The sequence below is a fragment of the Panthera pardus genome, unplaced genomic scaffold, assembly GCF_024362965.1.
Source record: "Panthera pardus isolate Hobbes unplaced genomic scaffold, ASM2436296v1 HiC_scaffold_15, whole genome shotgun sequence".
NCBI lineage: Eukaryota > Metazoa > Chordata > Mammalia > Carnivora > Felidae > Panthera > Panthera pardus.
Genome location: NW_026526710.1, coordinates 6,052,764 through 6,066,251, shown reverse-complemented (window position 1 = coordinate 6,066,251; position 13,488 = coordinate 6,052,764). Strand labels below are relative to the sequence as shown.

At 57.0% G+C, this 13,488-nt stretch overlaps 1 protein-coding gene across 1 annotated transcript in view; it reads left to right on the top strand.

Annotated features, from left to right (window-relative positions):
* RBM19 (RNA binding motif protein 19) overlaps positions 1-13,488 on the top strand; it is a 142,894-nt gene that overhangs the window by 42,508 nt on the left and 86,898 nt on the right. Inside the window, 3 exon segments of the mRNA XM_019467363.2 lie at positions 869-948; positions 3,517-3,572; positions 6,699-6,815. Of these exon segments, the coding sequence (XP_019322908.2) occupies positions 869-948; positions 3,517-3,572; positions 6,699-6,815 (253 nt within the window).

The following is a 13,488-nucleotide window of genomic DNA, read 5'->3' as shown; positions in this document are numbered from 1 at the left end:
ACAAACCGCACGGTAGATGCGAAGAAGGGACTGTTGTGTGGGTCGAAGGGGACGAATCTCGATCCTCATTTGGACCCGTCAAATTCGAGCCAGTCCTCTGAGCTCCACTGTGAAAAAATGAATATACCTGCATGACATGCAGGGGAGGAGGCATGTGTCCCATTCTGTGACATAGGGCAGGTTGTAATTAGACACACGCCCTGTAAAATCTCTCCCCCCGCCGTCCACATGATACATAGGTACGTAATGCGCACGCATCTAAAGTCAGGAAGCAAACGTCCCCGATGCTTTTGAGCTCTGCCTCGCTCTCTGAATGCTTGCGCCCCACTACCTAGAAGTGGGGGGCCAGATAGGTTCAAAGAATTCAGCCGCTCTCCCTGTCCAAACTTGGTATCTGAAGCCCAGGACCAGCTGTCGTCGGACGGTCAGAAACACCCGTAAAGACTTAAGCCTCTGGTGCCTTTGACTTTCATGCGTATATCCGTCGCGTGCATTGTCTGTGGAAGCAGGGGACTGCCTAGGTAGGGACTGTGCAGCTTGTCACAGCGATGGTCATCCCTGTTCGTTCCTGCTCCCTCCCAAAGGCGGAATTCTATTAGGAAGTTAATTATCATGCCAATCATCTCTTAATTAATAGTCAGCTGGGCCTCAGGTGACGGCTATATAACTTCGTTGGCTGGTTCTTCAAGATGGCTGGTAATAAACGGGACACCAGGAGCGAAAATCTTTTGGGGAACGAAATGGGGTATGAGGAAGGGAGCAAAGAGGGGACGTCTAGGGGTCCGCCGGAGCCCCTGCCCTTGGGTTCGCGCTCGTTCTTCGCCTTTCTGCTCCCCCTACCTCACCTCTCTTTCTGACTCTCCTTTAGGAGAGCTGCTCTCCATGGGATTTGGGTTCGTGGAATACAGGAAGCCAGAGCAGGCCCAGAAGGCTCTCAAGCAGCTCCAGGTAAGGGTGGGGATTTCAGCTGAGATCCATGGAGGTGCTTGGTAGGTGGGGGGGGGGGGGGGGAAGGGGGTGCGGGGGGGAGGGCCGGGGCAGGGAGGGTGGAGGGCGGGGGTCCGGCCTGTCAACACTCCTGAAGTTAGCGGGAATGTGGGTAAGTCCACATTTTCTTGGGTCCCTCGCTTCCTCCAGTTCTCCAGGGCACCGTGGCCCAAGAAAAATTAAGAATCTTCTTCAGCGCTCTGTAGTCATGATAGTGCATTCACGAATCCACAGCTCTGTGCCAGATCTGGGGGCGGCTGGCGGAGTGGATCTCTGAATAAATACGCAAGACCAGGTCACGAGAAGTGCTTGGATGGAAATAAAGCAGGCATCGTGATGGGCAGAGAGGGTTACTTTACATTGTGTGAGGGAGGCCTCTCTGAGGAGGTGACCATGGAGCTGGTCGCTAATTGACAAGAAGGAGTCAGCTACACAAAGATCTAGAGGGGAAGCAGTCTAGGAGGAATACACAGCATGTGCAAAGGGTCTGAGGCAGGGACTCTGAGGTAGGAATGAGCTTAGTATGTTTGAGAGGCAGAAAGAGGCCATTGTGGCTGGAGGAGGTGTGGAGTGGACGGTGTGTGGGCCCAGATCTTGTCAGCCTTTTAAGGACCGTGGAGTCCGGTGTAAAGGCAGTGAGATTCTGTCGGAAGGCTTGGAGCACTTTGGGGAAGGGACTGGTTTATGCTTCTGGAAGGTCTCTCCAGCTGCTCTGCAGAGAGTGGATGACAGTAGGGCAGGTGAGAAACCACGGAGGCGTCCGGGCAGGAAAGGGTGTTGGCCTGGGTTGGGGCGGAGGCAGGGAAGATGAGGACAAGGGGACTAGACTCCGAGGTGTTAGGACAGGGACTCCACACAGAACGGGACCTCCTGCTGGGCCCAAAGTGCAGGATCAGATCAGGGCGCCTGGAGCAGGAGGGGAGCTGAGCTGGGACTGCAGGGAGCGGCACGGCCTGGGATGGGCTCTTCCCCCGTGAGGCGGGCCTCTGCCCGAGACCGCGTCCTCCACACTCTTCCCCGATGCCGCACATCCCAGGCCCTTTGGTGGCTTTGCGGGCAGGGAGCAGTGCCCTCCCTTCTTTCTGCGGACCCACTCGCTCCCTGCCGTCTTTGCTGACCCCTCGTTCTGCAGGCTGAGCGCTCCTGACCCTGCCTGTAAGTCAGGCTTCTAGACCCAAGTCCCTGGAAGAGCTTCAGGGGGCCCAGGGACCCTTTTAAGCCATATTCCGGATGTCCTATGTCTGTGCGCACCGGACAAAGAGGGCCTGGCCTGAGGCCAGGTGGCGTGAAGGTAAAGGAGAGCTGATTTGGGCCACGTGCATGGGAGCCTGCTCACCTTACCGGGCTCTCGTTCTCTCTCTGGCAGGTGCCCCTGGGCCAGGCACGGCTGGGCTGTTCTCAGGGTGGGAAGGGCGCCCATACGGGGCCCCCGCCCTGTCCCAGCAGAGCTTCTTACACAGGAGAGAGGCCCTGGGGGGTGTAGGAAATGTAACCGGGCGCTTAGTACATCTGATGGTTTTTGTAGGATTTTGATGACCTTGCCCTTGGCTCAGGGCGGCTTCACCAAGGGCCGAGTTGGATTTGGGTAGGATGACGGGGAGGTAACGCCTCCGGGGCCTCCGCTCTCTTGGAAAGCTCTGCTGTCTACCAGGGCTGCATATCCAGACACCCTTGGGGGCCAGTGGGCAGCGTGAGGGAGTGAGGGGGCAGCATCACCCAGAGCAAAAGCTGGACGCCCGTGCCCTGTCGAGAGGGCGGCCACTTCTTAGCTTCAGCCAGTTACGCCTCGTGGGGCGCCTCTCTGGCGTTTGATTTGTGTGTTGTTTTTCAAAGAGACACTGGCAGTCCAACTTTGTCATCGGGTGCCGCGTAGGCATTTACCTGGCATTGGCTCTGCACGTCCAGTGGTCCATTCTCTGCCACGTAATGCAAGATTCTGTCAAACTCCCACCTTGCACGTGTTGCATTCCGTACCTCCCTGTGTGCGTACATGTGTGCACGTTGCCACAAAGAATCGTTTACACAGAACTACCCGTGCTATATCTTATGGGAGACTTAAGGGATTTTCGAGGCTAATTTTGCTAATATGCCAGTTTTGCCTTAAGGGACCCACGTGAGAGCCTAGCTTTCACTACACCTCCTCTGCGGTTTAGAATTTTTTTTTTTTTTTAAGCACACAGTCTAGCCTGGACTCTTGCTGCAAGCCGGACCAAAGGGGCTTGCTTTGCCTAAAAATGCTTACAAACGATGGAAAATTCGGTGCGTGAAGGCCAAGGCCCGCGCATGGCTCAAGAGGGCATTGGAAGGCTGGGTCTGCGTGACCACCAGCTGCTGTCTGGGCTCGGCCTGAGCCACCTCCAGGAGAAACTCTTCTCTGTCCTTGATTCCAGCTGGCCCCGCTGCCTGGGGATAGTCCCCCCTCTGAAGTTTCCTTTCCTCTCCGCTGACGCCCGCCCTGTTGGAGAGCAGCGGTGTGGGCGAGTGTTGCTGGGGAGACAGGGTGACAAGCTGTGTGGTCTTGTCTCTTAGGGTCACATCGTGGACGGCCACAAGCTGGAGGTGAGGATCTCGGAACGAGCCACGAAGTGAGTCTTCATTGCCCCCTCTCTGCTCTCCTCCAGGGGGGTCCTTTCTGCTCTGGGGCTGGGGTATCGTCTTCCTGATTAAGGTGACGTCCCATTTGCCAGCCCCGAGGCCCGTTTCTGCGACGAACTGGGACCACTCCCGTCCTTTGAATAAATATTTAATGCACATTTGTCGTAATACGAAGAGCAGGAGCGGGAGGAACCAGCACATTCTGCTCATCTCGGTGTTATAAATAAACCAACAAAGAATTGCCAGTTGCTGGTGCTCTGGACGAGCCAGAGAAGCGATAAAACCTTGATGTCCAGCTTTATGGGGCTTTCTTTCCTGGAGCTGGACACCGGAGCCCAGAGACAGCCTCCAGTTAATTTGAAAGAGATTCAGTCAGTGTTAAGAGTTGGAGACTGACCAAGCTGCCCGGTGACCAGTTTCCTGAAGTAGTGTTTTAGTTTTTGGGTTTTTTTTTTAATATTTTTGGGGGGCAGAGCACAAGCGGGAGAAGGGCAGAGAAAAGGGGGGACGGAGGCTCTGAAGCAGGCTCTGCGCCGACAGGCTGACAGCACAGAGCCCAAGGTGGGGCTCGAACCCACGCACCGTGAGATCATAACCTGAGCTGAAGTCGGACACTTAACCAACTGAGCCACCCAGGCGCCCCGTAAGATTTAGTTTTGTGCCTACGCTTCTACCCGCTTGCATGTGTAAATGAGCCGATACGCCTGAGATGCCCCGAACAGTGCCCAGCACGTGACGTGCCCAGCGCGAGTGTTGTTTTTATTGTCATTGTCATGATCGTCTACCAGCCCCGGGCGATGAAGTAACCGCCTCTAACAGTCCTAGGGCTGGTTTAAGATCTCCCTTTGGTAGTTTTCAGCAAGTTGGGCATTTGTTGTGGTCGTTGAGCAGATTGGCTGTTGCTGCCTGGCCTCCAGCTGCTGCTTTTTCTTCCTTCTCTCTGTTTTCAATGCTACTTGGGAATCCAGCCCTCGGCCACCTCTGGTATTGTTCGCCCACCCGGTCTGTGCCGTGGGAGCATCCTCGGGGAGAAGGCCCGGTACGGGAAGGGCTCCTGAGCTGGGATGGAACAGTGAGCACCAGGCATTGAGCCCCACGGCCTCGGGTTCTAGTCCAGGAGCTGCGTGACCTTGGGTGGCTGACTTTGCCTATGAACTAGTATGTGCTAACTAGAGGTCGTGCATGAAGCCTCTAGAACGCGCTTTGCACATGAGTACTCAGCCAACAGTGGCGATCTGTCTTTTCCGTTCCCCGTCTCCAAGGAGTCAAGCTAAAGTCACCTCACGAGCTTTCAGTCGCTCGCCAGTGTTGATTTAGTCATCCTTTTATTCAACAAACAAATTACGGAAAGCCTGCTGCGTACCAGATACTCTGCCCAGGTGCCAGGAATGGGGTTTCCTGGTGGTGTTCATGGTCTAGGGCAGCATAATTGATAGAACCTTCTACAATAGTGGGATTCTTCGATCATGTTCCACATCTGTGCTGTCCAATATGGCAGCCACTTGCTCATGTGGCATTTGAACACGTAAAGGTGGGGAGTACAGTTGTGTTAGTCATCTGTTGCGGTGTAACACAGTATCCCAAACAGCTTAAAACAGCAAACACTTACTATTTCACCGTTTCCAAAGTCGGGAACTTGGGAACAGTTTAGCTGGGTACTTCTATCTCCAGGTCTCTCAGGAGGTTTTGTTGGTCAGGGCTGCAGTCTCATCTGAAGGCTCCTCTGGGGCTAAAGGATCCGCTTCCAAAATGGCGCCCGCACATGGCTGTTGGCAGGAGACCTCAGTTCCTCACCACGCTGGCCTCTCCCTGGGATTGCATGAGGGTCTTTACAGCACCACAGGCCATTTTCCACGGAGCGAGTGACCCAAAGGACAGCAGGAAGGAAGCGGCAGTGTCTTTTATGACCTGGTCTCAGAAGTCACCATTGCTTCGGTCTTCTACTGGTCACGCAGACCTGCCTGATGGAGCACGGGAGGGGACTGCCCGAGGGCGTGAATACCAAGAGGCAGGGATCTCTGGGGACCATCTTGGAGGCTGGCTATCCCAGCAACTGGGGAGTTGAGTTTTGAATTTTGTTGCTTTAACGTAGACTTAACCGGCCGTATGTGGTTTGAGGCTACCATATTGGACAGCACAGTAAAGGGAAACATGAACGATATGTAATACGCGGTCAGGTGGTAGTGAGTGCCAGAAAGGAAAGCAAAACTGGGGGTGGGGGAGGGGGGTGTTGCTGCTTTAATGGGGATACTTAGGGTGGGCCTTCGAGGAGGTGACGTGAAGCAGATCTGAGAGAAGTGAGGCAACACGGTCGTCTTTAGGACAACAGCTGCCATTTCTTGAATGTTTGGCACACGGGGGGCACCACGCAGTGTCTGACAGGCCCTCAGATGGTATGACGAGGCCGGCACTCTTTTTAGGCCCATTCTGCACTTGAGGAGGCTGAGGCCCGGAGAAGCCAAATTACCTGCCCAAGATCACTCAGATCCTATGCAACCCACTTGGCTTCCACACCCTGATCATTCACTCTCCACTCACGACCCCGCGTCGCTTTGACACAGTGGCAGGTTGCCCAGGGCGAGCAGGGGCCCAGGTGAGGTGGGAGGGCGTTAGAGACGGCCTTGCGCCCCGGGATGAGCTTCCGCTCCCACCCCTGGCCCGTCTTCAGGGCTAGCAACTGCCCCAGGCCTGTGGGCGAGGCTCGTGGGGCGTGTACTGGAAAGTCTCACATAAGACCTTTGGGCCATCCGGGGTCTTTCCACATCTGGAAGGGGACAGTAGAGACCGGATGGGGTGAGGAGCTGGCCTCACCCTTCTCAGGGTTCCTCTCGCCAGTCCCTGATAGCCCCCGCGTCTCTCAGACGACGGGCAGGAGAGACCCAAGGGCGGGTGTGCTGACCAGGTGTCCACAGCCATCTTGAGAGGAAGATGGCTATGCTCCGAATCACCCAGGGGAGACCGCCTTCCCCCTTTTCATCTCTGCCTCATCCACCCCAACTCCTTGAATCTCTCACCTGCCAAGAACATCAGCTCTTGGAGGGAGGGTGAGGGGGTTAGCGTAGGCCAGCGGCTGCCCACACCCCAGATAACTCGAACCTTCTCCCCTAATCGTCTAGGCCAGCTCTGACGTCCGCTCGGAAGAAACAAGTGCCCAGAAAGCAGACGACCTCGAAGATCCTGGTGCGCAATATCCCCTTCCAGGCCGACAGCCGGGAGATCCGAGAGCTCTTCAGGTGAGCAGCGCTCCTTCTGTCCACCGGTTGGCATGTGGTGGGGGGAGCCTGCTGGAGCCTTGGCAGGTGGCCTTCGGGTCCTTGATGGCTCCACCGTAGGCCGGCCCAGTGGTCTTTCAAAGGTCATCTTTTGGCCGCCTTTGATTTATCTCTCTTGAACTCATGCGCCGTGAGCACTATGCAGAGAAAACTCGAGAAACAGCCAGGCCTCCTCCCCCAGAGGGGAGACAGAAAAAGAGGGCGGCTGGTGTTCTCTGTCCCCACCCGCAGCAGGATGGGGCGGGGGCCCTGGTGGCCGAGGCTCAGCATCTGTCTGAAACTCTTCGGGCCAAGCCATTCCTCTGGGTTTAGCCAGCGGCTCTCCACCCCCGGTGGTGTTTTCGAGTCACCCGGTGACTTTCATAAACATACCTTTGCTCAGGCCCCGCCCCCGTGGAGTTGGATTCTGTTGGTCGGGGGTGGGGCCCAGACATTGGTGTTTTGATCAAAGCTCCACTGGGGATTCTACTGTCCAGCCAGAGTTGGGCACCACTGTCTACATTGCTGTCTCCGGAGAGAGACTGTTTTGAAATACGGATGAATCCCGTGAATAAATAGTGCGGTCCGGCAACAGATGCCAGCATCGGGTCAGAAACGCTAGGCACTGGGACCCAGAAGGACAGGTGGCGGGTGAGGTCCTGACAGCAGGAAGGCCAGTGGTGATGCTGTGCAGGAAGGCAGATTGAATCAGACCAGTTTCCCTATGTTTTGAAAGAAAAACTGGCATGCCAGAGTAAGCTGGCAACTAATTTACTTTCTAAAATACAAACAGTGCAGGACAAAGTCTGGCTGTGGCCAGATGGAGCCCAAGGGCCACCACTTTGCAACAACCCCTGTGCTAACGCGTTACACCGCTCGGCCTTGCAGATTAGTTAGGTACCACCTAGAAGCAAGCCCTGGATCCAACATCTTTACGAACGGGCGTAACAGGAAGACGTTTAAAGCCAAGACCCTCCCCGGGTGTGGGGTGCTGGGTGGCCCAGGGAGAGACAGTCTCGCCCTCGGAGTGTGACGGCAGGTGGACCAGACCGCCGGGGGCTCCCGGGCCTGCAGGACCCGGAGAGCTGTGTCCCTGTTTCAATTATCAGTCGGCATCTTACTGATTAGATCACCTTACTGAAGTCAACTGTGGATGCAAAATATAAATCCCATATTTGGGGGACTACACAGAAGTACCTTTGTGGGATTCTACCTCTTCGCCCTCTCACCCGATTTAAAGAGCAGGGAACCATTTACGGGATTTGCTTCAAAACTCCTCCTCACCTCCGCCCTCCTCCTCACCTCCGTTCTAAATTGTACGCTGAACGTGCTGTTCGTTAACAGACGTGGTTTGGCTGGCTCTGGTGCGGACGCCGTTTTCGGAGGAGTGGGGTCTTAGCTGTGATCCCAGGTCCCCTGCGTGGCAGTAACAGCCTGGTGAGGTGGGGTCACGACCTGGGGGGGACGTTTTCCATTTCCCTGCACCCAGGGAGAGGAGTACGCATCCTCAGCCTCGCACGCCGGCTCGTTCTAACGGGCTCCTGCTTGTGAAAGAGAGTCCAATTTAAGACCTGCCAGATCAAAAACAGCATTGCCGCAGACAGCACGTGTTGATCAGGAAATAGCATCCCGCCGAAATGACAGTTCCACTTGGTCCCGCAGCCTGTTTGGGGTGACACTTACCCAGGGAAACAAAAGATCCGCTCGGAGAGGGAAGAGCGCTTTGTTTGATCTCTCGTTTTATATTTGTTTTGCGGAGACAGGGAATTAGCGTCCACGGAACGTAATTATGCGCGGTGTCTCTTCCCCCTGCCATTGTTCCGATGGTAGCTTTCGCCAGCCCTTGGAAACGGAAAGCCACCGCGGAGGGCTCACCTTGCTTTGTTGTGCTCTGGGGCTGGGGGGGTTGAGGCCGTTCCCGGTGGCGGGCGGCAGGGGGCGCTGTGAGCCTTCTCAGGGGGGACTCCGCTCGTCCTGGAAACCACAGACCCGATTTCAGACAAAGCCAGCGGCCGGCAAAGGTCAGAGCCAGGGGAGGCTTTCGGGCTTTAGGGGAACCAGTCTGGTCCATTTTGCAGGCGGGTTTTGCAGGCTTGTCTTGCCAGGTGCGATCAAGAATCCCAGCTCGCTCCGATGGGGCCCTCGCCGTGTGTTGGGCCCCAGCTGCGCGTCTGCCCCGTGCAGTGTCTCCTTTAAGCTGCGTAGCCGCCGTGTGGAGGAGGGACGCTGTTACCTGTTTTGCACCCGGAAGGATGCTGGAGACCTGGGCAGATGAAGCGTCCTGCTCAGAACCTGCAGCTGAGCCAGGACCAGGATTTCAGCAGTCTGACCCAGAGCCGTGGCTCGGAACCGCTGCTCTCTGCAGCCTGTCGTCCTCCTCCCGGGTCCAGAAGGACACTGCCCCCTAGATCACGTCGGTGGCACCATTGTCCCGCAAATGTGTCGTTCGCACCAGCCACAGGCCTAGGTGTCGGGCCGGTAGCTGTTTCAGGGAGATGGGCCCCTCCCCCCGAGGAGTTCACTAGGGAGGACCAGGGAGCAAAGCGACGGTGGCAGTTGGACAGTGATGCTCCTGTGGCACGCGGGAGTGAGCGTAGGGCCGCGGGAAAGCACGGTCATGTTCTCAAGTGCACCTGCTGGGGGGCGGCAGCTCGCCCACTCTCCCCGGCCTCCCCGGGCCCTGCATATGACCCCGGGGCAGCACCTGCCCGCGCCCTTCCTGGGGGCCCCCAGCCGTGCAGGGGGGTCCCCCCCCCCCCACACCACCCCGCAGCCCCTTGAATCCAGTACCCTGAGGCACTGCGGATCCGTATCCCTATGGGATCATCATCTGGGACGGTTCGCGGCTGGCCCTTCAGAAAAGTCAGTGTGGTCACAGCAGTGTCCTCCCTGCCACCTTTTTGGGCCTCCGCTTCCCCTGGCACCAGGTGACAGCAGCCCTGCTGGTAGCATTTGGGGTAATTTATGATGACGCTACAGCAAGAACGTGTTACCGTGAAGTATAGTTTCCGAGCCCGACCTCTGTGCCAGGCTCTGCGTTATCACAGGTCCGTTTCCCACAACGGCCCCGCGGAGTGGTGTTGCCTCCGTTTCCCAGGGAGGAAATGGGCTCCCCGGCTCCAGATCCCGCCACTGGGCCATCTGCCGGCCCCACCGGCACCCAGCAGCTCCCGCACCACGTGACCGCCTCGTGGGCTGTTGGAAGGGTTAAATGAGCATCTGCTTGTGGAGAGCGTAATACAGGGCCTGGGACGGAGTAGGTGCTTAATCAACATTAGCGCTGGTTGTCAAATAGCACGAAACTGGGGGCGCCAGGCTTTGAACCCAGGGCCGGTCTGACTCTCGACAGAGCTGGTGTCTTCGATGGCCCCGCACACCCTTGACGGACCCCTGTGGCGTTTTCTTCCTGGGTCGCCTCCTTTCCCTGAGTCTGCCTTCCTGCCTGGTGATCCTCTCCCCCTCCAGCTGGCCCTGGGCCAGAGACAGTCAGTACTGGGGGACGGACACTGGCCTCTCTACTCCGTAAGGGACACACGGAAGACAAATGGGGATCCTCTGGACCGTGCAAGCATGTGCTGGCACACAGGGACCAGACTCCTCACCCCACAGCCAGAGCGGGGGTGAACACGGCCCCTGGCTCACCCTGTGGTGTGCACAGCCTTAAACTAGCATCCGTTCCGGAAGAGGAAGGGGGTAGACTGGCTTCCCTTCCCGTCTGGGTTTGCTCTGGCGGAGGTAGGTGTGTGTGCACGTGTATGTGTGTGGGCAAAGCCTGGATTTGAAGGTCCCTGGGACAGAGGGTGGTTCCGACAACAGCCCCACAGATAGGGCCTAAGTCTGAACCCCAATTGAAGCAGGTGCTCAGGGCCCCCCAGCCTTACGCATAAGCGCATGTGCGGAGCCATGGGATTTGTCGGACGGGTCGTGTTCCCACCCGAGTTTCAAGCGATGGCCCCGAGTTAGCACCACCCTGGAGAACGAGGTGGTGATGCTCTCAGCACCCAGGAGGCGTGGGGCACTGGGCCGGCCACATCTCAGGCGCCCGCGTCATCGGTGCATCTTCACTGTGGCCCGGTGTGCTGCAGCTCTTGGACCCATTTCCTGGGGCCCAGAGAGGAGCAGGGGCTGTTTCTAGCAGGATCCTGGCTCGCCCGTTTCTTCTGTACCCAATGGGCGGCCTTGGTTTGAGCGTGGGTTCTGGAAGGCAGTGATCCTCTGGGAAGGAGGTCCCGCAAACACGGCTGGCTTTGGGAGCACGTGACCCGTGTGGCCCCGTGTGGGTGTTCAGTGTCCCTTTCCCCCACCCCAGACTGTAATCTTGGACACTGCTGTGTCTACGGGTCCCTGGTACATAGACGGTGCTCAATAAATGTTTGCTAAGCACATAGGTGAGCGTTTGCTAAGCGCACAGGTCCAACTGCGCCAGGCCTTTCTCGTTGGAATGCTGAGGGAAAGGGTGTGTGAGGCACAGAGAGGTTAGGGAGTTTGCCCAGGGCCACACAGCTCTGCAGTGGCACCGCCTGGTCTCCCTCACTTTGGAGCCCCTCCTACCCCCTTGAAACTGTCCCCAAGGGCCAGGGATGTTGGGTGGGAGCTGCTGGCGGAAGTGCTGCCTCAGGTGAGCTGGGGCAGCGGCTACGGGCTACAGGTGAAGAGAGCTTTTCGTCTGAGCCTCTTTTTCTTCCCCCCGCTTTTCGCTTTTCGGTGATTTTGTACTCAGAGGTGTGAACCACTAGGGGTGTGAATGGGTGAGCTCCCAACAGGTGTCTGGAGGCCTTAATTACACAGCTTGCGTCTCCTGTCCGCGCTGCACCTGTTGGGCCCGCTTTGTGGACGGGGTCCGTCGTCCCTGGCCTCTCTCCTCCTCATTTCCTCTCGCAGTGACCGTGACCGCGGAGGGAGGGCTGCGGAACAGTGCGCCTGCCAAGTTCCCCTGACCTCCTCCCTCACCCGGGCGAGGGATCACTGGCTGATGGGCTCCTGGTTGTCAGCGGTACTTTTCCGAAAGCGGGGAGCCAGGATCCCTGTAGTCTGCTCTTCTCGGAGGTTCTGGACGGATGGGGCCTCTTCCTGTTCACCAGGCTCCACGGGGGAGGAGCTCTGTTAAGGCAGCCTTGGGGTCGGAGAAAGGGCGTGGGGGAGAGAGAAAACCTCCCTTCGGAAAGGGAGGGGGTAAGGAGGCTGTCTCTCCCCACGTAGGTCATCCCCCCCCCCCACACACACACACACAGCCCTCCAGGGAGCCCCTAGATGGAGGCCTCCACGTCCCTCATCCAGATCCGGCCACACTCCTTCCTTCTCACACCATCTGGCCGCTTTCACACCCCGCAGCAGCAGAACTGAGTAGCTGCGTCTCAGACCAAACGACCCGCGAGCCTGTAAAATACTGACTATCCGGCCCTTTATGGGGTAAGTTTGCTGATCCCTAGACTAAGCTAACCACAGGGCTTGCGCGGAGGTGGGGCACGCCCTAGAGGTTTGGGGCATTCTCTTCTAGTTTTAATTACCCAGACGTGGTATTTTCTTCTTCCGCTTTTGATAAAACACGGAGACCTTACACGTAGAGCTGTAGCCCCGTTGGCCCCCATTGGCCCCCGTTGAGCTTGAGACGTGAGGCCCCAGAGAGCTGCTGTGTTCACCTCTGCAGCCCACCTCCTCGCTCTGACCTGTTTTCTCATTGGGGCACCCCTGCTCCTCCTGGTCTGCCAAGGTCTTTGTGGTTTAAGAGTACTTTTTAGAGCAGTTTCAGGGTTAGAACCCCACTGAGAGGAAGGGAGAGAGTTTGCATAGGCCTCCTGCCCCCACCCACGTAGCCTCCCCCATCATCAACACCCCCCCACCAGAGTGGCAGATTTCTTATATTCTCTGAACCTCTGTTGACACGTCATTATCACCCCAAGTCTGTGGTTTGCATTAGGGTTCATTCTTGATGGTATATGTTCAGGGCATTTGAACAAACGTGTAATAACGTATATTTGTCATTATAGTGCCATAGACACTATTTTCACTGCCCTAAAAGTCCTCTGTGGTCTGCCCGTTCATCCCTCCCTTCCCCTTTGCTGAGATTTCGAAGGGTGGTGTGAACGCATTCATTCATTCATTGATTCATGCGTTCTTAACTGAGCTGGGAGCACCAGCCATTAAACTCAGGGCCCACCCAGATCTAGTATGACCTCCCCTTACCTTGATCACATCTGCAAAGACCCTATTTCCAATAAGATCCTATCCACAAGCTCTGGCAGACATGAATTTGGGGGGCACGTTTCTCCCAGTACAGGGTGTCTTAGGGTGGTCAGGAGAGCCTTCTCCGAGGAGGGGACCTTCTCGTGGGGACCTGTGGCTATGAAGGGGTGAGCTGCATGTAGACGTAGGGGCAGCAGGGGCCGTGCCCCTGGTGGGAATGAGCTTGGCCCTGGAGGGGAACGGGCAGGGTGAGCAGAGGGACGATGCTGAGATGAGAAGAGTGGACGGGGCACGATCTTGTGGGCCATGATGAGGGCTGTGGATGGTCGTTCAACTTGTTACTCAAGTGTGACCAGCGGCCAGCTCACGAAACAGGACAAGAGCGTGCCCGGTGCCCCCTTCCAGTCACCGCCCCACCCACTCGCTGCCCACCACTGTCCTGACTTCTAAAAACATATATTTGTACTGCCTG